Source organism: Thunnus albacares, chromosome 3 (genome assembly GCF_914725855.1).
Source record: "Thunnus albacares chromosome 3, fThuAlb1.1, whole genome shotgun sequence".
Lineage (NCBI taxonomy): Eukaryota > Metazoa > Chordata > Actinopteri > Scombriformes > Scombridae > Thunnus > Thunnus albacares.
Window position 1 is genome coordinate 2,533,996 of NC_058108.1, and position 24,636 is coordinate 2,558,631.

General features: G+C 42.0%; 1 protein-coding gene across 3 annotated transcripts in view; it reads right to left on the bottom strand.

Moving 5' to 3' along the window:
- ntn1a (netrin 1a) overlaps positions 1 to 24,572 on the bottom strand; it is a 63,525-nt gene extending 38,953 nt beyond the window's left edge. For 2 of the 3 annotated variants that reach the window (XM_044345766.1, XM_044345763.1), the window contains exons 1-2: positions 22,022 to 22,221; positions 20,717 to 21,773 (exon numbers count right to left, since the gene is read on the bottom strand). In XM_044345766.1, coding sequence (XP_044201701.1) covers positions 20,717 to 21,740 — 1,024 coding nt within the window. In that variant the 5' untranslated portion in view covers positions 21,741 to 21,773; positions 22,022 to 22,221. Of the gene's footprint in view, positions 1 to 20,716; positions 21,774 to 22,021; positions 22,222 to 23,104 lie in introns of those variants that run through there. The other variant, XM_044345764.1, reaches the window with a different exon arrangement.
- Between the last annotated feature and the right edge of the window lie 64 nt (positions 24,573 to 24,636).

Sequence of the window (24,636 nt, forward strand, 5' to 3'; positions counted from 1 at the left end):
GAATGCAGCCGGCCGGCGCTGATTGGCAGCTGTGAGCTGAGAAAATAAACAGTGTTTGAAGATTAGATGATTAGAAGATTAGATAAGTTAATTTGGCCCTTCAGGCAGGAAAAGGCGGAGAGTGTTTCCTCCATCGTGATTCTGAGGAAGATAGGGGAAGACACTGGATATCTTCATCTGCAGTCACAACATATAGCTCGTTTTTTTCTTTTCTTGCTTTCTTGCTTTTAAGACATTTTTCTACCTACAACATATGAAGAAGAGCCCTGTAGGAGAAGGCGCTCCCTACCTAGCGTTGGAAAGTGTTCCCATATTGGACTGACTCAGCCTTGAGGATAAGCAGATGAGTCTTGGATTAGGGTGAACGTAGGAATGCTCACTTGGATTTCTGTCTACTGGGAAAACATTTATGGTTTCCACTCCCTAATAAAATACACTTTGGATAAGCCAATCTGGATGTATGCTTCTCGGAAGTACCTCAAATATGGTGGAAATTACTGACACAGATGGACCTTTGGAAAAATGTTCTCCACCAATTTTTCATGAAGTTGACATAACTTAATATTTAACAGTTCAAAACATCTGAGAAAGTGTATCCAAATAGTTCTCCACGATAGAATAATACTTGAGGATGCTTGTGATCAGTGAGAAAAAAAAAAAAAAAACCCCGCCTGCACAGAAACACTGTGGTCTCACCTCCCCGGGCAGTGAACGCTTCATTTAAAGTCTGCTCGACACGATTTTATTGTAGGCTCATTAGCAACCACAGCACCATGGCCTTGCTAAGCAGGTGGGGAACCTTTGACCTTCACTCACACCCCCTAGATTCCTTTGTCAGGTCCCCATTACTAAGTTATCACTCCTTCGAAATGGGCCGTGACCCCCCCTTCAACCCCTCCTTCTCCTTTACTTTTTCCTCTGGGTAACACTGGTCCTTCCCTGCTGCAGATGTCATTAGTGAGTGGTACTTCGACAATTGAGACAAATATCTCCATAAAACCTATTAGCCACAAAAAAGGCTTCAGCTGGGCAGTCAAAGGAAGAGGAGAGGAGAGGAGAGGAGATTTGAATTATCTCAAACACAGGCTGATCCAACAACAAGGGGGGGGGTGGAGGTTGGGTGGAGGAATGGTGAGATGGAACGGAAAAGAAATAAATCTCAACTAGACAGACTTTAAAAAAAAAAATAAAAAAATGACACTGCTCTTCCTCCTGCTCTCCATCCCTCTGCATCTTTCCCTCCTGGTGAAACTCACAATGAATTGAAGTTCCACTACTTAGCTGCCTGACCTTTTGTAGCTATTTTACAACATGCCAATTACTATTATCACTGTCGGGGGGGGACGGGTTGGCTCGGGACCAGCTAATACAGAAAATACAAGGGTTGTTTGTGAAAACGGCTGTTTTACCGTCAGTATATAACGGTGGTTTTACAGGTGCAGGATTTCTCCAAATTGTCCCGTTGAAATGCAGTATTCCAGTCATGATGACACAAAGGGCTCGTAACACACACGAGCTTGCTGAAAGCTAAAACTGACCCACTCACATACAAATTAAAACCAGAATACGAGGGGCATTTAACACACTTCAGCTCATAAAATGGACTGTGCACACCTAGAGTGTATGGATGTAAAAAAAACCCCAAACATTCCTGGATGAATAAAGGTTAGAAATATGACAAACGCAGAAGGTTGTACACTATAGGAGCATTCTGGCTACATACTGAAAGCCAGAATGTAAACAGACAGTGAAGCTGGGTTGTCAAAGTGCACGATCAGATCAGAGAGACATTTAAACTGTCTGAGCCAAGACAAATCAGAACCCGGGGTCACTAATCATCTTCATACATATCACACTTCTTTACTGCATATGGTCTTAAAGGCAGACTTCATGCAGACGGCAGCATGTGGGGGAATGATGAGGGAAGTGTGGCTGAAGAGGGTCTGTGTGTGTGTGTGTGTGTGTATGTGTGTGTGTGTGTGTGTGTGTGTGTGTGTGTGCACGCACTGTACATTTTTGACTTCTTGCCACCAAGTCAAGCATAGTCTTCTATCCAGAGGAGGGAGTGAGCAGGAAGCTGCTGAAGGCCATAAATCTGAAACCCCACAGCACAGTTCCTTCACTTCTGTGACACATTTATTGTCCTCTTTTCATTTTCCCCAGCTCCTTATATTGTCCTCAGCTCTCCATCCATTTTTAAGTCTGCACACTCTTTAAACTTTCCCCTGAATTCCTCACCATCCTTCACTCTTTTTTTTTTTTTTTTTTTTTTTAAAAAAAAAAAACAACCTTGGTGTGTATCTTTGAGTGTGTGAGGGCAGGGGAAATCATCTGTCCCTGTAGCAGCCAGTGTTTTCTCCACCCATGTTCTGGGCTTTCAAAGTCCGCTCCATCTACAGTAGATGCTTTGGGTCACTAATGGAGTGTGAATCTAGGCAAGGCAAGGCTGCACTTCTGCCACCGCAAGTCAGGCACTTTTCCTTGGAAGAGGGAACAGAGAGTGGAGCTGCATGTGGAGAGATGAACTCACAAAGAAACAGATTTAGCCAAGCTCTGGTAGAAAAGCTGATGTCAAGATACTACAGGATTACAGAACCAATTAACACGATGACCTGAGAACATTACTGGACCAGGAGAAGCATGAGTAACAACTTTGTGTAAATCACTGATGGACAAGGAACACCAGCGAGGGACGAGATGAGCTCCACATATACCTACGTATACAGGATATGATTAATGATGAGTCATTAGCAATGATCAGCAGCTCTCTTATGATCTCTCAGACTCACTAGTAAAGTACAGATTAATCATGAGCTTAACGTAACCCTCGTTCGTATGAAACTACGGGGGAAAGTGAGCGCATGCACAGTTAAGAGCTGGCGGGCAAAGAGGCCAAATAGTGTAGCACATTTCAAAGAGAAGGAGAGGATCAAAAGGATCAAAATGTGGCAAGAGTGTGTTCATGCATATGCATCACTTTTATAGAGCCTGTTGTCTTTGGGCTCTAAAAAGAAAGTCTGTGCTGTATTTTTTAACCTCAGCTACAGTATCATGAGTCATTATCCATCAGGGATATGATGCTATAAATGTAAATCGAACACACCGAGTGTTGGTGTTCCAGAGCGGCTCACAGTCGTTCTAGATCCTCCTACTCAGAAACGTTCTACTGTCCAACATCAACCCTCTTAAATTATTACTGTAAATTACTTTCACGAGATGACAGTTTGTAGTAGACGTACGATCCATCCTTGTATACATACTTAAAGGACGGACAGTATACTACACTACAGAGGAGCTCTGCTTCTCATTGCAACCATATATATTAAACAACCCATGACATGAATTTAGTGAAGAGAAATTCATTGTGCACTTATTCAATATAATCCATTTAATCCATAACTGCATTTAACTGCAGAAATCCTAAGGAAACTTATTTATGCTGAACCAAACTATAGAAGGACAATGACACTGATACAACAGCACAAACCATGTTATAAATACATACAGTATGAAATCTGTATTCAATATTTTGTCAGTAAAGTAAAAAAAACTGTATAATACACATGCAGTACATGGCTACATGTGTTTTTAGCATTCTGCTTTGATATTCAAGTCAAAGTATTTGACATTGTCTTGGTATAAAGGAATCTACTTGGCCTTATTTGCTAAAACATACATCTATCCACTTCAGATCAACATATATTTGAGAATGAGAGTCTGCACATAACTCTGAGAGGTTGATTTATGACTGTAAAAGCAGGAGCGTGCTGCCATCCTGCAGCAGCTACAGCAGACAGGTTTCTGCGTATGAAGGCGTCGGTGTGGCAGCTGGTTTGGTCCACGCAGATTGTTTCTGACACTGATGGAGCGGAGATGTTTTTACTGTACTGGCTCCAGAACCACATTTACTGCACCCCTCTGCTGTGGCATCGTGCCTACTGCTCAGTGTGAATTAAACCCTCACACACACACACACACACACACTGATGCATGTATACACACTGCATATACACATATACACATTTACAGCCACCGCTCTAATTGCCGTGTTGGAACAGTAGCCCTTCGTGGTGTTTTTTTAATTTTTTTTTTTTTAAAAAAAGGAAACTGTTTTCTAGCAAAAATCGCAGCGCTTCATATCTTTTGTAACCAAATGTGACACTTCTAACTGAGGCAGGAAGGATACAGTTGTGGAAGTAAAGACGGAGGAAAAAGAGACCCGTCTGATCCAGAAACCCAAAACCTCGTTGTAATTTAGTCATCGGTAGAAGGCAATTAGTGAGAGGAGGACTGGTCTTTGCCAGAGTAAGCGAACGGCTGACACATGCTGAGAGGAAATTCTGCGTTTCGCAATGAAACACAAATTTCACTGCACCAATAATGTGACAATAGACAACGTTTGTTATGTGTAAGGTAACAGCGAGTGCAAGTTGAAACTCGACAGAGAAAGAACAAAGAAAGTTTTATCTTGGTGGAAAAGAAAGCAAACAACAGGATAACAGCGTTTTCTGAATGGAGAGGCTGCAACGGCCGTCAACAGGGAGGGAAATGAGATTTATTGATGCCCCCTCTCACACAGAAGATTAAAGGAAGGATGCCTTATTTTATTATATTTACATTACATTACATTATTTACATTGACAGTATTGTATTATATCAAATGAGGGTTTATTAAGATAAGGCCGAGCCAAAACTTTGACCGATTTTGAGAAGGCTGCAGCAGCATGGCACCTTTATTGGTACAATCTTGTTGATTACTGATCTACTGATCTAGTATGAAAGTCTTGTGTGGCTGTGGTGATTAAAAGTGAAGAGATAAATTCTAAGATGAGAGCCTGACACACACTCCTGAGGCCGAACGCCAACAAATTGCGTTCAAGAGGTAACGAAATATTCAAAGCTAGAGGTTGATTATACCACTGAATGATAAAGCTCTTTTAATTTGTTTGTCTATCACACATAAAGGATAACAAAAATGAAATTTAATAATAAGGGTAGGAAGATGCAACCCTTTTAGACATGAAAGAATGCCAAATATGCTATATACACTTCCCTGACCTCTGCACCCGCTCTCTGCCCCGCTAAAGGAAACTCTACTTCCTGTATTGTCACTGAACGTAAATCACGAGGTACAGAATCGTCCGACATGGACATCATTCCTCAGGGGCTGGAAGAGGAGAACAGATTATAAGTTTAAAGGTAAAAAAAAAGAGTATTTCTTGTATTTCCTGTCAACCCTCAGGTTCGGCCAAATACTCTGACTATCGTAAGCTCACTGGCTGATGAACACGCTGCTTTTCCGTGAAATGTAAGTGGTTGTGTAATTTATGTCAAGAATAATATCACCCCCAATGTGTTATTGATTCTGTAGATATTCCTTTATATTTGCTCTGGCAGGAGATTGACTCTCAGCTACGGGATGATTACTGCGCTCGGTGGGCCAGGAAAATTGACTATAATTATCAAATAGGCCACTTAATCTAATGAAAATGACTTCAGAAAATACTTTGACCCCTTAGCACAGCTTTTTAAACCTTAACATCTTGCAGCTGATTTATGTTGCGGTGAAAACCCGACAGAGGGGTTTGCTCCACAGCATTCGATATGAATCAAGTTGACCAAAATTTATCACATTTTTATGGTTACATATTCTTAAAAACACTTGTTTTAAATATATATCTCCCCTCTGTCAATACACTCACAACTTGCTCGTTGTACTGTCATCTACACTGTTTGGTCTAATATATGAAATCCACCGTGTTGGCATGAGAGGTGTCATTTCCGATGAGGTCACCGGCCGAGGCAGCAACCCAAACACTAGCCGCTGTTATTCTTTTCCTTAAATCCCACTCTTCTGTTTCTTTTTTCTCTCTATCTTTGTTTGTGATCGCCTCATTCTTTATTTTTTCACTGACCTTGTTTGTTATTGGGGCTCTGAGTTCATTTCATTTCCCGCCCACTGCCTTTGGAAATCCCTCGCAGAAACCCAATACCGTCTTTCTTTCTAAAAGTAGAAACGGCGCTGCTCCATGTCCCTGGATAATGAAACAGTGGCTGCTGCAGGTTAAGCAGGCAGGACAAAGGCCACGGGGTTTAAAGTAGATGTGAATTTATCAGGGTTTTAATAAGACGTATAAGAAGTGATGAGAAGTATATTGTCCTCGGATAAATTCTTGGTTGAGAGAGTAATTTCTCATTTCAAAACATGTAAAAAGTTATTGTCAAAAAAAAAGAGTTTCCACTCAGGGTCCTCTTGTACTCGCCTTTTCTGGAATTTTCAACCATATCATGTGGTCGTAATCAGTAAGTGAAGTTTGAACAGCTGTTATAGAACTGATGATCAAATGTTCCATTTACTCTGAGGACTTTCAGGATTGCTTGGCATGTTTTAGTTGATGTTAGCTAATGGCCTGCTCGTGTGCTGACGAAAACTGCGTGATGTGTTTGAAAGCTGCAGAAAAATGAATAAGTGGACCATGAGTGGCGACTCTTGTGAAATAGTTTTATGGTCGAGAATGAACTGTCAAGCTCACCTTAAGGAATTAACGTACAAAAGCAACCGCCTATTATTAAAAATTAAATTAATCTTGAAAAACAAGACCGTAAAAAAGTTGAACAATAATTCAATATCAAATCTGATTTCACTTGCAGGTCAAAAATCTGCTAAAAGGATGCAAATTATTTCATTTCTTTCAAATACAACACTTTATTCAAGACTTTTCTTGAATCAGATGCTGTTTCATCTCAGTGACCTTCGTTATTCACCTTGTTTCTAACACTAGTAGTAAAAGTGAAACTACACTAGATACTGTATGTAGAGGCACTCTGTCAAAGTAACCAGTTGCCTTAATCTTCATAGAAAAACTGAGTCGTGTCTGTGTCGGCTACTGCTGATACTCCCACAGCACCCTGACAGAACCAGGGGGAAAGATGAGGCAGAGGAGGAGAGCATTGGGATCAAACCTGCCTCTGGCCAGGCTCCATGCCTCTATCCATCTACCACTTTCTTCACCCGACTCTTTCTGTCTTCCTCAGACGCTCTGGGAGACAGGAGAATCATCTCCCGTCGGTTATCCCTCACGCTCCACCTCAACTTTCATCTCCGGCCAGCGACCTGTCCTAGCTGTATGGGATAAAATATGAGAAGAAAAATACAACCAAAGCGAGGGAGGGGGATGCTTGAAAACCCAGAGGGAATATGAATGAGGGGGGTGGTGTTGGGGGTGGTGGGGGGGGGTGAAATGCATTCTCCAGGTTCTTTTTATCAGATGGACATCTGGATATCTATAGAGACCTGGTACATAATCATTTCAATATCTGCGAGTGTCTCTCGGGGTTAGGGAGCAAGAGATCGACAGAGAGGCTGAGGCCAAGTTTTTCTCCATGCGTTATACAGATCCAGGTCTTAGCTGCAGAGAAAACACAGAGGGGCCCCTTTTGGAAATTAATTTTCACCACCATCATCTCATAACACAAATATTACCATTAATGACTCAATTTCCTTATAATTTCCTTATCGACCTCCCTGTAATTAGGCCCATTTGTTTGCTTTGTCATCCTCCAGTGATATGGACCTTTTTGTTATTAGAAGCAGAGAGGGGACTCATGCGGGAACCTGATGACTTCAGCTGGAGGAGGGGGTCCCCGCAGCTGCCTGCACACACACACACACACACACACACACACACACGTCAACACTATGGAGGCAGCTTCATCTTTCACCCCCCAACACCAAGCAGCAAAAGTGGAAGCTGAAGAGCACTCACTGGTAGCACGCCGAGTCAAGAGCCTCCCTCTGTCTCTATCTCTCTCTCTCCTCCTCTCTTTTTCTCTTGCTCACCCCCCTCCCCTCACGCTCTCTCTCTCTCTCACCAAGTCACCCCTGTAGTTTCTCTTTCTCTCCTCCTCACTCTCTATAATGGGCCTTCTACAGAGGAGCTAAATCAGCTGAGGCCAGCGCTTTCGGAGCTTCCCTCTGCTCTCGGCTGGACATCGAGCCTAATTAATTGGCTGTATTGTCCCAGAGGGAGCAGAGCCAGCGAGGGGAAGGGGTTAATGAGGAAGGGAAGTGTTGGGTAAAAAAGGAGAGGAGCATGGCTTTATTCTGATCAGATGCTCTCCATTTCTTTCTTTTTTTTTGGTCTGCCCTGAAAAAGAGAGGAGAGAGAAGATTGTGGGTTCTTGTGTATGCTGAGTGTGTGTGTGTGTGTGTGTGATAGAGAGAAAGAGAGGCAGAGGGGGAGAAAGTGTGGACTCGCAGCCCCTCACCCCACTTTGTGTCTTATCTGTGAGAGCTAATGAGTGATGGATTAACCTGGGATCACCCCCGGCAAATTGAGATGACCTTGCAAACTTTCCCCTCCCAGAAGTCTGCTTTCCACTTCACACGACCAAACAAATTTCGTCCCCTTTGTTTGGCTGTGGCATCAAGTATGTGGCAAAAAAACAATTTTACATAGTCTTGAAAACAACATAATGTGAAGCATGGGTGAGTATTTAAAAGTTTAACATATCTCATATCTTTTCAAAGTTAAGACAAGACTGCAAACATCTCATATTTTTGGGAAATCTGATTTCCAACATCAAGCTATGAACTCGTTGTTTTTTAAATTGGAAATCATTCACATCAACCTGAGGGAATGCATTGCTTGTAGAGTATCCTTTCCTCAAGTTTATTGCAAATCTATCTACTTTGTGCTGACCTCTGCTGACTGAGATCACTTTGTGCAACTGTGTGCAGCTTTATGTTTGGTCCGACGGGCCACCATCCTCGAAAAGATAGAGGATAAAAAAAAAAAAGTGGATGTTTGACTGCATGAATGTCGCTTATATAGACAATCACAGGCCCACACACACTCAAAACACATACACAAACAGCAGTGTGACTAGAAGGCATCCATGACGACCGGGTGCTACAAACCTCTGGTGACCTACTGGCTACCACACACACACACACACACACACACACACACATAGCTTGCGCCATGACTTATATGGGAAAGACAAAGACATTGGTGATAAATCACCCTGAGCTATTCACACACACACACACACACACACACACACACACACACACACACACACACATATACACACACAGAAATTCCAAGGGTTTTTTTCCTTTTTTTTTTTTCTGGCAGCGTGTGAGCATGTTTGACGCAAAATGAAATTGTTTGACTCTGGCTTGATCTGTCACAGGTGCTTTCTCTAACTGTGTGTGCCTTGTCTGTGTGTGTGTGTGTGTGTGTGTGTGTGTGTGTGTGTGTGTGTGTGTGAGAGGGCAAAAGCGAAAGACACTATGTACAAGAGATACAGAAAAAACAGAACAGATTAACCCACTTGTGTTCAGTTCTATCTGACATCACTAATAACTCTGGGTCAAAGACATTATACAACTTCATCAGCATATACAATTTAAGTATTTTCACCATAATTAACCAGCGTAGACACTTAATGCCTCCGTGTAACACCACAGGCAGGTTCCGGCTGGTTGCAGTTCAATCAGACAACAATAGCAGTGTGTTACAGAAACAGCGGGGGGCGCTCTGATCTACAGAACAGGCTGCTGTGTCAGGGTGTAACTTCATCCAGCCATTAATCATCTATTGCTGTGAGTGTTAAGGACCCCTACTTCGGGCCCGATGTGCTCACACTCGTGCTAGGTGGTCCTGTCGGCGAGTAGCGCGAATGTTGCCAGAGAGGTTTTTTGCCAGCACTTTCGCCATGAATCAAACGCTGAGCTGCTGCAAATATGAAAGCCTCCTTCTCTTTTATTTCTCTCTTTCTCTCGCTCTCTCTCTCTCTTGCATAAACTTGTATCTGTTTTTTATTGTTGTTGTTGATACAGCCCTATCAGCTACAGGGAGATTTCGGAGGGGAAGTGTAACGAGCCGTGCCAAGGCTTTCATTTTTTAAGTGTGAACAGACTTGGGTAATTGTAGCATAATGTTACAACACATGCTGCACCAGCTTCGGTGCTTGTTGTGATGTGTTCCTTCCACCTGAAAGTACAAGAAGGAATGAAACACGCACAGATTTACTAAATTAGAGCATTCATCTCATTAATAATGCAACTAATCCCTGCAAGGCAAAGCTCAGGAGAATGACTTTCTTTTCTTCTCTCAAAAATCACTTTCTCTCTCTCCTGCTCTCTCTCTCTCTCTCTCTCTCTCTCTCTCTTATTACCTCCAGTCCACGTTATATATTTGCTTTGGCTACAAGCGCTCGCCCTCCTCTTGGTAACCGTGCAGTAACCTGCTGCCACACAGAGGTGCTGAGGTCATCAGACCTGATCTTCCGCAGCACCTCTGGCTCGGGCCTCGGGATCAGGTCTCACATAGAGCACACACACACACACACCGCTGTTAAACTCTTGAGAGCTGCCAATGCCTGAGCATATACGATTTCACACACATGCACTAAACCGGGCGATCCCTCTTACTTTCTCTCTCTCGCAGACAGTCACACAGTGTTTTCCTACCCCTGTTTACTAGCCTCTTTATGACCCCCTGTTAACAAGCGAGCCCGCTCAGGCCTGTCTATGATGGCGATGAATCAGGATCGTGCTAACAGTGTGTTTCAGACCTGATGATTGCGTTAATGAGTGATGCTGGCTTCTGCAAGAAGGCTGGCGGACTGAAAGAAGTGAAACAGCTGCAGTGGTAGCTGACGTAGAGGTTGCTCATTAAGCATCTATCTTCCAGCAGTACAGCTTTGGTCATTTTCACATTTCCTCTAGTAAGACAATATTTATATTTTCCAAACAATCCCTCTGGGTATTAAGCCTTAGCGCTACACAAACGCTCTGTTGTGTGCAGTAAACTGAAATATTGTTTAGAATTAAGTAAAGCTCTGCGTGTTGTTTATGCACAGCTGTGTCTACCCATTTTATCTTAATGGAATTAAAACAACAACAAAGACTCTTTTATCACATATCCCCAAAAATCCAATGAAATCTCACAAACCTGACAGGATCTTAAGACACTGTCACAACATTTTCTGCTGCTCATTTCCAGTCAAATGGGACTGATTAGCCTCTGTCACCCCTGTGTGACAGGGTTTACTCTGCGGTGTGAATGTAGCGTCTCGATATACTGGAGACTGCGGTTCATGGAGTCGATGAGTGAGGCGTTGAAGTGCTTTGTGTCTAATGTGTGAACACACGCTGATGTCGTCTAGCGTGGGTTTGTTTTAATTACCCCTAATCATCCGGTACCCGCTAAAACCAAACCTTTCCATTGCACACAAATATCTCTCTCTCTCTCTTTCTCTCTCTCACACACACACACATCCCACGTTTCATGCCTTCAACCCGCAGCGCACAGCGTAGAGATCCTCCCTCGGCTAAGACGAGCTTTCACTACGGCATCAAGTCACCAATTAATTCATTAACAGACGTCTCCCCAGGCGCTGAATAGCTGCTCACATCCCAGCCAGAATTACTGTTTGCGTAAACACCCGCTGGCAGACAACACAGATTAAGAGACACACACACACTCTCTCTCTTTCACACACACACACACACACACACACACAATCAACAGCATAAACACATACACTGTATAATGTCAAGGTCTACTGGCAGAGAAGAAAGACACATGGAAACACTCACACACAAGCACGCTCACACACAAAAATAAACAGATAACTGGCAGACGACAGAGACAGGTACCAACAAAGACTGAGAGGAACACCTTATGTCTGTCTGTGGCGGGGGGGGGGAGTTAAACATGAGGAGCAACCTGTTGAGTAGTTAGTATGCATAAATAAGTGTGTGAATTTTTTTTGAGGCGCCTGCATCCCTAATGTCTCTCAAACACCTTTTTTTTTTTTTTTTTTTACATAAGCTAGCAGCACTTTAGCAGATGTTTGGGAGCCATCCTAGTCCTTTTTGAACACTGTTTTGGTAAATTTGTAATACATTTAACTTCTTGCACCTAAGGCGACGAGCCACAATTGAGCTCTAGGCGCTGTCACACAGAGCACGCTTTCCAACGAAAATAATAAAACAGCTGTCATCGCTGTAAAGGAAGCCTTCTTCTTCAGGTCTGTGGTCTGCAAAAGATTAATTAGATTGTTGAAAATCTTTTTTAGTGGACGTGTGCGACTCGCCTTGATTTCTCTCTTGGGAATATACCTGCCAGCGTAGAAAGAGTCTTCACTGAGTGAAGTGCAGCTAATATTAAGTAAGACTGTTGAGTGTTGTGTTAGAAAGACAGAAAGAAGAGGGAAAGAGCCGCTTGGATCTCACTGGCCAGACCAATTATCACCAGCTGCTGGAAAAGTGCGCCACAGATTGGATGGAAACATTTTAAATACACAAACACACACACACACACACACACGTTTTGTGCCCAAAGATAGACAGCAATGATAACTTTGATCATGACAAATAGGAGGATGATAATAATAATGATGATGATGATCAGTTTTTCTGGCCTGGCAGGACACTGTGATAAAGCAGCTACAGTCCGTGCTGAGTTCAAGCACAAGTGAGGGTGACAAGAGGAAGTGAGTGCAGGCCAGAAGCCAACAGAGTAACGCAATATGGCTTTCCTTCAGAGGCAATATGGCTTCCTACCAAACCGTTTCTCAAAAACAAGGTCGAGGTTCCATTTCTGGCACGGGCGCGCGCACAGAGGCCCACGTGCGCACACTCACACATGCACACAGACACTGGCTAAAAATGCGGACTCACACTGTGAGAGGGATCTGTGTTGCATTATGTGTTGTAGCCAAAGCAATGAAACAAAACCACGGCCGCAGAAATGTTCACCTTGCCCAAAGGACCCTGAATTCAACAACAGACACATAGGCTGTGAAATTTCAGAATGGATTTTTGTCTTTTTTTGACAACTGAACACATTCCATCACCCCAAGCGGTGCCACCTGAGCTTTGTCAAAAGCCTGAAAGTGGACTGTAATGAAAATGATCTTACTCCACTTGAGACTAATACCGGACAACACATAGATAGCTCTAGTAAAACACAGTTACAGATGCATTTTGGATTTAGTTATAAGTTTTATGAATGGTGGCAGCCTGCCTCGTCTTTCTCTCTCCACACAAACACACACACACACACACACTCACTTTCTAATTAAAGTTTGTGTGTTGCCTGCATGTCTTGTATCTGTATGTTACCCTCAGACATTTTTCGATATAAACTAATTTCCACTCTTCAAAGACCTGTCAGAATGTATTATCTGTGCAAAACTGGAATCTCATCAAAACTGAATTGCTTCTTGAACAGGCCTCATGACAAGCAACAACTAGCTCCAAAATTCCTGCTGAAAAGGGCTCCTGCCAAACACTGACATTAATAGCTTCAAGATCTCCCATGCCTCAACATACTCAACAGTATCTGTATTATTTGTCACATATTTTGCTTTCATTTTAGCCTAAATTATTGCGATTACAAATGATCTCAATCCTGGGGATTGCATGGTCTCTCGTTGAAGAAGTGCCCAAAGTAGCAGTTTTATGAAAGTCCTGTGATTGTAATGGTTTTATTTAATCATCATTATTGTTTTATACAAATAATTTGATATACTTCTGGAGAAAGAGGTCAAAGTTTTCATGCTGAGAACTAAAATAGATGTACTGTGTCTTCCTTTGGCCCAGGCCGGTTGACTATTTTTGGTCCAAAAGGACAATCCGAGGACCAAAATTTTCCCTCCCGTCACCAACTAAGCTGTTTAACCTATTCTCATCACACTGCACACGGTAAAAGTCACTTCATCACTTCTCATCACACTTCACAAGGTAAAAGTCACTTCATTACTTCTCATCACACTTCACAAGGTAATAGTCATACTTATGATATTTATGTTTTTGAATGAGCCACCTGCCCTCACCTGACAACAGGAAGAAAACATTACATTCCTATAAAACACTTTTTCTTTGACATTTAGGTGTCTGATGTCCTCAGAGGCATAATTGACAAACCACCTACAGTATGTGAGGGATAATGGCTGACAAGGTGTCCATTATCAGGAATTAATAGACAATGAGGACAGACCAGAACCGTCTGATGCACAGCGGAGGACAGTTGCCTCTGCAGAATCCATTCATTCCTGATAACCGACACCTCAAAGGGCATCATCGCACTTCATTTATATTTTCATGTGTTTTGCAATCAAAATCTAATGTTTTTCACAAGCCATCACTCAGTTTCCCTGGTAACAAATGAGGTTCTTATGCAATGGAAATGTTGTTCACTACTCCAGTAAATAAACAAACCTTATATACAACTTGGCAGCGGGAGAATTCTCTAGTCTGCTCAGCTCATAGAACCATTTGGCTCAGCTATGATCCAGAAAGTTAGCATTCAAAGTCAATAACACTGCATACACTTGACAAACAGTAAATATGATTTGACAGTATGTTTAACAAGAAGACCAGCTAGCTATCCCAGTGTTAACTAACTGTTAACATTTTCAATTTCTCTTTCTTCAGCTGCATCCCAGTCATCGAAGTTGTCATATTCTCCAAATGGATTGAAAGAAATGTTGAAATCCCTCATTGTTGTAATCTGTTAGCTTGTTAACGTTTTGCAATAAACTGATTACTCATTTTAACCAGCACATTTAAAACTGTGAACAGACAGTTTCACTGGAACTACTTAGTAGACGCCTGTTACCAGGAATCAACTATTCACCCAAATAAAACGCAATATCTTTACTGTCAGTATAGAAGCAAACCAGTCTGTACTGACTAAGGCTGAAAGTTCAAACATCTAATCCTTTAAATTTCAAATGCAACAACCTTTTAAATACTTGGCACTGAATCTCAGCAAAATTAGCAACGAGCTGCATGACAAGCCTCTCAGCCTAACCCCTCGCGGGCACACACATTACCAGTATTTGCAAGACAGCGGGAGGAATGGTGATCTCACAACATGCTGCGGAAAGTTTGTAACTATTACTGCATCTCACTGTGTGTGTGTGTGTGTGTGTGTGTGTGTGTGTGTGTGTATGTGTGTCTATGTGTAGCTTTCCTGGCTGTCTTTTTATGTTTGGTTACAGCACTTGATATACCGTACCATCAGCCTTGCTTACAATACATGCCGGCTTGGTGGCCATGTTTCTGTCTGTTGGAGAGATATAACAGGTCTCTGAATCTAAAACAGAAGGCTGAATCGGCCGTTTGGACTGGTGAGGGACTTATTTTTGCAGCGGTTTACAAAATGAGTCATAAACACTGATAAGAGCTCAGGGAGAAGAGATTCTTGAAGTGAAAGAGAGGCCATTCCCCCCCTGTTTGAACTACAGGCTAAAGACCTGAAGAAAACTGTGTGTGCGTGTGTGTGTGTGTGTGTGTGTGCGTCTACAGGTGTGTGCATGTCAGGAGACATAGGTGAGTGCTGAGTGAACCAGAGTAGGTGAGGAGCAGTGAGCCAGTGCAAAGTGCAAAGCTAGTCTGTCAATTTATTCCCAGCTTTGTTTGCTGTGAGGTGACTAACAACCTTTGAAGATGAAGGATGCCGATTTATAAAGGTGCACGGTGAGCCGCTCAAACATTAACCAGACCTTCAGTCTTGTCTGATAGGTACCACATGAACATGCCTGGAGACATTTGAAGGAAGACCTGTCAGATGTCAAAATTTTAGATTTTCTTTTTTGGTTGGAATTGACCAGAAACAACAAGGGCAGTGCAGCGTACATATTCCAGATCAAATGTTCCAGACTTCTGACTGGTAAGATGATAAATAATGTGGTTGATTCAACCCCCGTTTTGAAGACTTAATAACAGTTTGTCATTATCAGATATATCCAAGATGACTGTAAACACATCACTCCTCCAAACACAGCAACAATTATCTTAAGACATCAGTCTGTGATCTGTTTGATGCATTCGCTGAGTTCTTTCTTTTCATAAAATAAACTTTTGTGGTGCATTGAAGTACTTCTCCTCAACTTTAATTATTTGTTTATACTGCAATCGATGATTTCACAAAATGTTGCTCAACACCTGCTAGAGTTTGTGGATAAAAACGCAGCTGGACTATTTTGTTGAACAGCGGGGCGTCTTGATGTTTACAGCAGCACTCGTAGCGTGTTGGATCGTTGCACTGCATCCATCGATACCGGATCCCTCCTTAGATCAGCTGATATTATCTTATTGCAGATACACTGGTATCTGCATGTCAGCTGATAAGAAATTTCAGGACAAAAATGCCAACAGAAACAGCATCACTGTTACATTGTTTGTCCAGCAGAGAGCACTGACAAGTTGATTTTTCAACTTTTATATGTCCCGCTTAGTATTGTCTCGGTCACAATTCTTCTAAAAAAAAAACAACAAGTCCAAGCAATTCATATAAAGATTGTTTATGTTTTTAAAAAATATTATTGGCTGATATGTTGTTATCCAATTTTTTTAAACTACCAAATATCGATATCAGCATTGGCCTCAAAAATCCAGTATCTGTCAGGCTATAATGACAAAGCATAAAAAAACAACTTTTGTTTGTTTGTTATTTCAATGCATATCAAATCAACCATGTCGACTTTTCTGCACCGCATGTTTGCTCTTGTCGGTCAGGTGGTGCCTCTGAACAGCACTTGGGAACATGTGAGTGTACTTTGTGCTTTCCGCGGTGTAGATTTTGACGAGCGGCACGTATGTTCAAATCATCCAGATAATGCTGGACTTTAAGAGAGAGAGAGAGAGAGAGAGAGAGAGTTTTCTCCTGCAAGCAGAGAGGAGTATCAGCGAGAGGAAGGTTACAGCGAGCAGAGAGAATCTCCTCCAATCCACTGATATGTTACAGTATCAGTGCGCCGAGGGAACCCAGACTTTCTAAAGTGGAAGAAAGGAAGAAAAAAAAGTTATTTGTGTCCCAGCAGCCTTTTTTTTTTTTTTATCCCCATTGGCCCAATAAGAGACGCCTGGAAAAATGGACAATTGTCAAAATATTCCACTGGCCCGCAGGCTATGGAAATGTCACTCTGCTGCCCCTTTATGTCCCCGTTCCTCTCGCTTACATTCTCGCTTTCATTTTCACTATTGTCGCCCTGCTCTCCCCCCCCGTGCTTCTCTCTGTGGTGCAGTGCCTGTCCTCTCATTCTGCATGCCTTCAAGCTGTCTTTCTAATCTTCCTGAATTATTCAAGACACTTTCTCCCCTTCCTTTTTTTTTTTTTTTTTTTTTTTTTTTTTTTTTACCCAACATGTCCAGTAAACTGCACAAACCTGACAACTGGGTAACTGGTGGATACATCAAAATAACACTTACAGTTGATTTGTATTGAAAGAATTTATCTCTGCAGGGGACTTTTCTCATCATACGGTAATATGATGAAACAATTTCCTTTACTATTTGAGTTGAGGAGGATTTCAGGCGATGGTGCATCCATAATTTTCTAATAGTTAAACTGCAGATGGCTCCGTCTACCTTTGCTGCGAGCTCAGATTAACACCTCTGAATCCTGATTGTGTTGTGCCTGAGGTGCTGCTGGCTTTTTAACTCATTGCATTAGAAGCTTTTCCTGCACTGTGGAGAGTCAATAACCCAAATGGATGGAGGTGCACGCTCAGGAGCACATGAGCGTCCTTTAAGATCCTGATGGAAGTAATCAGCAAAGTGCACTTCAAGAGGAAAACACAGACAGACCTGTGTGTTCAAATGGGCTTTTGTGATTTTTCTTTTCTTGTTTTTGTGTATGTGTGTGTGTGTGTGTGTGTGTGTGTGTGTGTGTGTGTGTGCGAGGTGGGGGTCAGGGAATATCGAAGGAGTCAATAGCTTACGTCATTTCCGACCCCACACGGTGCCAGACTTTTTATTGTACACAGAAAAAAAACCCTTTGCGATAACTACATCCTTATGAGAGTCCAGTGACACTCTCGGTGCTGTCACTGAGGTGGGGCGCAACAATAAACTCTCTGACATCACTGCAGTCGTCCGATTGCATGCATGCACTCATCCATCTGACACAACTCCCTCCCGTGCACTCTCAGAGGTGTGAGATTTCTTCTTCTTCTCTTTTAGATTTGGTGTTTGCTTAAGCTCACACACACACACACACACACACACACACACACACACACACGTTTCCATACCCTGATGTTGAAAACTAAATACCTTACTGACAACATGATGAATGCAGTAAGTGACAGGCTTTGGTGGCCCCAGCGTGAGACGTGTTATATATGTGCTGGTCCAGTGTCGAGGATGTTGGCTAAAGGAAACAAGTCATTTGTGTTGAGTTTGGAGGTTTTGTCTAAACAGGCTTTTTTTTTTTTTTTTCCTTTTCCAGCAGCATAAATTTATTACTGTAGATCATGTAGATATAAAGACTGTTAAGTTGTAAATCTCCCTCTATGTACCTTTAAATTTGAGAATAATTTTTACATTGCTTGGCATTAAAATCTGTGTGTATTGTCTAATGCCGGGATTTTCTTACTTTATTAAGCCCCTTGAGGCAAATTTGTGATTTATGACATTGTGCAATACGAATAAAATTGACTTGACGTGACTATTACTTAATTATTATTGCTTCAACTGTTGGCAAAATTGGAATTTCAGTTTTATTCTACTGCTGGGACAGAGCGAGCATACAAATATTTATATTTTTCAGCTCTCTTTCTTTTGGTTTCTCTCTGTAAACCGTTCTGTTTTGAAAAGCGGTAAACATGGATTTCTTTACTTACTAATGTAATGATATAGCCTTGTTAATGTAGAGAGAAAAAAAACATTTGATAGGGCCTTTAAAAAAAAAAGCATGTACACTCAAAAACCCTTTGGCATTGTTAACTGATAATAACCATAATAATAATAAAAAAAAACCACAACATTGTGACCTTCTCCAGAGTGCATTCTTGTTAGAGTCACAAAGAATGTAAAGTAGATATTTCCACAAAACTACGCCTGATTTATTTCACAACATCTGCCAGCAAGAATCTCTCTGAGCTTCAGAAATAGACAACAGCAGCAAACAAAACCCTTTCAAACAGCTGCTGCGTGTCAGAGTGGCTGACATCTGTCGCCACTGTCAAACAACATTGAGCCTCCTTCTTCGCTGCGAACCTGCTGCCGAACGGAAAATATAAGAGTTTGAACAGCTTTGTGTTACTGCAGGTCGTGTGGAGTCACACTGAGGGGTTAGTTTCAGTCTCCATCATCTTTCTGCCTCTCCTTCTCCTTCCTCTGGCTGCCCTCATCCTCCTCTATGCACTGCATCTCCTCATGAGCAGGAGCTGCACAAACATTATCTTATTAAATTACTAAATAACTCTTTGTTCGTCTAAAATCCTCAAGATTCTAATAAACACTTTTATGTGCAATAATCCAACCAAAATAACTGAAAGCACACAACAGGCCTGAGAGTGGATGGTGAACACATACTCCTCCATAAAATCATCAGAGAGAAACACTAAAGGCACATTTCACAGATTTGAAGTCTTCACCATTTTTTTTCAGTACACAACAAACACAATTTAATAATTTCATAAATCTGTATAAGCTGTCATTCACTATCAGGCTTCCTTTAATATCTACATCTCATGTAAAGAACTGACAGAAATATGAGCAGTGATAATCTTCAATATGTGAATAGGTGTAACTTTTTGATCACTTTGAATACTCAGCAGCTGATGAAACATGTGGATTCTCAAACACACAAAGAGCAGCACGATGCCAAACAATCACAGACATGATCAGAGATTTTCTTCTTTTTTTTTTCTGTACAAGCTTCTTTCTTTTTAGGATAATAAATACTGTATGTTCTATAGTAATATATTTAAATATCTTTCTGCTCATTCGAACGTCAACAGTAATCATGAAAATATCCAAATTATAGAAATGTGCCCTTTTGTTATTTTCATTTGACTTAAAACATGCAATTCCTTCATATTAGAGCCAAATCGCTTTATTCAAATTTATAACTAGAGAAAGTATTTCATTAAATATCTTATACTATGATAATAAATTGAAATAATTTATAAAACAGTTCTAATGAAGCTATATTTTAAAACTTAACCACGACACTTGACGTTTTGATACATCGTTTCGCTATTGATTTCTTTATGTGGAAAATAATTATGTGATCATAAAAATCTGTGTTCAATTACCGCTGCGGTGGGTTTGTTGAAGGAGTCTTCAGACAAATGAAAAGGCTTTGCTTTATTGCAGCGGTGAAGTCGAGCTCTGAGAAATGTTCCTGTGGATGATTAGGCTCAGTGGTCCCGTTTGAGGTGGTTTAAAAGCCTCCATTATGGCCTGCAACAAGCTTAATGGACTTTCAAATTGCATTTTCATGTTGCATGTGACTTATAATGTTATGCTCGTGGACGTGCGCCACAATATCAGGCAAAAAAAAAAAAAAAAAATGTGGCTTTGATGTGGTTTTGGTTGGAGAGGGAGCGTGTTCAAGTTCTAGCTTAATGAACTGAAGTGGAAAAATTAGTCGCAGATTAGTTATAAAACCTCGCAACATTTGATCATTATTATTATTTATTTATTTTACGTTTGAAAGACATAATTTTGAATGTCTAAATTTCACTTATTTCACATAACAAATCCACCCAACGATGCCTGATCTCTCTTTTTTTATTTGACTGTAAAATATTTCCTCTCTAGCCGGCAGTTTACCTCAAAATCGTCCCAACCATCACAAATAAAACTCATCCTACTATATCAAGCAGCTCTGCGCGCACAGACAGCAGCGTCAGCGCACAGACAGCCGCTCCGGGATGAAAGACTGTGTAGAAGACTTACCGACACACTCGTTGGCCTCCCTGGCTGTGGCTCTCTGCCACGGTCTGTCGTAGTGGAAAGGTTTGCACCTGTCGCACTCTGGTCCGGCGGTGTTGTGTTTGCACTCACACACCAGACTCCCATCCCGGTCCTTTACGCACCGAGATCCGTGCCCGTTGCACTTGCATCTCCCTCCGACCTGCAGGTCCGACACGGCGTAGAAGTACGAGTCCCGGGCCAGCTCCGAATCGTCCTCGTTCTCATCACCGAAAGTGTGCAACCGGCTGAAGATCACTTTAATATCGGTGGCCGTCACCCAGTCCTGCAGCACCGGCGAGTTGTCGAAGTCGTGCGCCGACGGTCTGCCGTCCAGTGTGCTGAAGGCGATGAGCCCGCCGGTCAGAGGGTGCATGTCGGTGTGGGAGTCCGTGCAGACGGCCTCCTGCTCGTTCTGCTTCGTGATAACGGCCCTGTTGGGCTTGTTGTACATCTTCCTGCACTGGGTCGAGTAAAACTGAAAGGGTACCCAAGTTTTACCGTAATCCATGGACTTGTAAATAGCCATGGATTCAGGTCGAGGCGAGCAGAACTGCAGGCTCACATATGTGACCTCAAACTTCTTGCCAAGGGAAAGAGTCAGCGTGACATTTTGCGGATACTGGATGAAGTTCTCGGACTGCCAGCAGGTGAGGTTGTGAGGGTTGTTGAGGTCCGTCAGGTACGCCGGAGGATGATACTTCTTGGGGTCCGAGGCATCGCAGGTGTGACAGTTTCTGGTCCTCTCGTCCACCTTGTCCGCCGATGTCACCACGCAGTAGCGGCTGGGCGTCTTGCCGCAGGTGCTGGACACTTTCACTTCCTTCCCGAAGGCGGAGTTGACAAAGTCCGGGATGCAGCGCCGCGGGTTGCCGTGCTCGTCGTAGCAGGGGTCCGGGGGAGAGGTCTGCGCCGCGAACAGACTCATCCCGTAGCCGCCGAGGGCGCTCCGGTACGACAGGGACACGGTGAGCAGCACAGTCAGCACAACATCCACAGCCCTTCTCATGGTAGGTCCTTCGGTCCCCAAGTGTCTCTGCCGCTGGAGGAAAGAGGGAAGAAGACAACAAGCATGTGGGAAGAGAGAGAGAGGGAGAGAGAGAGAGTGAGTGAGAGAGAGAGCAAAGTTTGGTGATGACAAGAAGAAATGCGCATAAATTTAGGCTGTCTGCAAACAATTCCCAAACAAAACTGGGGCAACAATTGGTACTTGACAGTGATATAAAAGTCACATTCACTCACACCACACGCATGTCAGGTTTTGTATAATTTCTATAAAGCTCACTATACCTGAGGATAATTTAATAAGATGTCAAAATACCGGCGACGGTGGGCTACTTTTCTCTATCGGACGCCAATCACAGCTCGCCCTGTTTTCTTATTTGTTTCTTCAAATCTCCTGCGTAAAAATAAAGGAGCGGCTGGATTTAAGAGTCGCTAGTGTCCTTATAGCAAGTCCCACTCCTCCTGCCGGTCTTTTCACAATCTCTCTCTCTCTCTCTCTCTCTCTCTCTCTCTCTCTCTCTCTCTCTCTCTGTCTCTTTTGCTCTCGATCTCTCTCTCTCTCTCTCTGTCTGCAGAGGAAAGTGAAGGAAGGATCTTGGCATGCAGCTTTAGGTCAGCTCATCTTGAAGGGGTGACACCAGGCGGAACAACGACATCCACTGGCGGCGCATCAGTGAGAAGATTGACGTGCGGAGAGAAATTACCGAGAGAGAGAGAGAGAGAGAGAAAGAGGGAGGGAGGGTGGTTTGGGGGGGGGGGGGGGCAAACACCTCCACCTGAACGACAACTGATAGATTCATAATATAAAGTACTAATTTATTCAACATGATGCACAGAAGGGCACATTATGCAAAATTATTATTAGACCACTATACAAATTATAAGGATAATTATTCTCAAATAACAGCTGTGGTGGGTTTAACCATGAAATATTGTTTAGGGTATAATTTTCTAATTTTTTTTAATGATTGCCTTAAGCATCATGTCATAAATCATTTGTGGAATCATAATGATAAATGATGAAATTCTGAACACAGTTATCACGCCATAACTAGCCTGTAATTTCTACTAACTAAATGCAACTAAAACTATGCAGAATATTATTATCATAGGATTATCAGAACAAAAGCATGTCAAGCCTAAATGTCTGTAAACTACCAACGTGCAGCAGGAATAACCAAGGGAAGGGGAAGCTTTACTTGCAGCCACCTAAATTAATTAAAGTGTACTTAACGTGGATTTTGATGACTTTAAGTGCAACCTAACAGATCTTATAATGCATCGTGTGAAGCAGTTTTCAGTTGTATTGACAGGGCAGCAGTTCTGTCTAAACACTCAGGTTACTCTTATTGAAAACCATTCGCCTACCCAAGTTTTGCTTTTGTAAATCAGGAGTCCAGATGTGACACTTAAGGCTTCTATTTACATGCAAACAACATCAGGTTTTAAAAATAAAAACATTTGAAGACCAGATGTAACTGCATTGTTTTGCAGGATGCATCCCTCCCTCCACTGTTGTGCAGTTCGTCCTGCGGTGAAGCTGCTGCTCCTGCAAACCTGTTGAACATCGGCAGCAGAAGTTAACAGCGCCATCTTGTGTCAATAGAAGGAAACGACAGACTCCGCCTGTGCAGCACAGCGGCGTCTGCTACTTTTCCCAGACGGTGGAGGCATTACCTCGTTTATTGAGTGAGCTTGAAGATGATTGGCTGCTGCAGATCTGACATGTAGATATAAACTGGCGCTGGAGTAGGCTGATGGTTAACTGAGTTCCGATCTGAGATAGCCTACTTATAGTTGTACTGAGATTTCTTTATTGTTCATCAATCAACAGATGCTGTCACTGGTTCAAATGAAGAGGGAGAGACTTTTCATGTTTAATAGGAAATATCTCATGGATCCTAAAGTGACATAAGTGTAACCCAATTCACACAAATTAAGAATAAATTATAACCAGGATAGTATTTCTTAGTATTCATACTACATGTAATTGTTAAATCAACCGATGATAAAGGTTTGTAAAATTTTAGGAGATGTAGGTGTCGAGGCACAAGGTAAAGGTTATATTATCATGCAAATAATGAACTACATAAAGTGTTTAGTAGGTTAGTGTTTAAAGAAAAGTATAGGCAGAACAGTCAAGAAGACACAGTCAAATTCATTGATAAACAACACAGGTTCACTTCCTTTATGATTGTTTTTGTTGTTTGTATTCCTAATGTCAGTTTTGGCTTTACTTCTCTGTTTCACAGTTATCTGCTCTCGCATGCAAAGAAGAATAAAAATCTGTTTAATTTACTCTCATTGGAGATCTGCTGCGGGCACACATGCCACCTTCATCACAGACTGGAAACAGAAACTGTTTGATGTTGGGTGGAAAAACCGTCCATATGGGCTGAATAAGAGAAACCATAGAAAACTGCTGTTAATAGAATTTACACCTACAGCAAAACCACCCAAAAAACGGTTGCTGTGGTCCAACACGTCAGCAGAAAACGCATTCAGTCTAATTTTGTGAAATGATATTACGTCCCTTATCTGAAAGTCATCAGATGTTGTCGCGGCTCATGGAAACATTGCATAAGAAAAAAAAGTGAATTACACAGAGGTATAAAAAGTCAAAAAGTCAAAACATAAACTGCGCTGAACTTCTGAGCCATCAGCTGGTTTTGTAGTGGTTAAAACCACAGACTCGTCAGACATATACATTTCAAAAGGACATAATGAAAATCCTACGCATGTAGAAGCTTGTTTATGGAAAACATAATGAGACATTTGTCTTTGTACAGTGAAGCAACATGTTTGTCAATGTGAATATAAATAAAAATAGTAAAAGCAGAAATGATCTGAGGTTAAGAAAAAGAACAAATGAGATCAGCGGGGTTTCACCCATCTCTTTC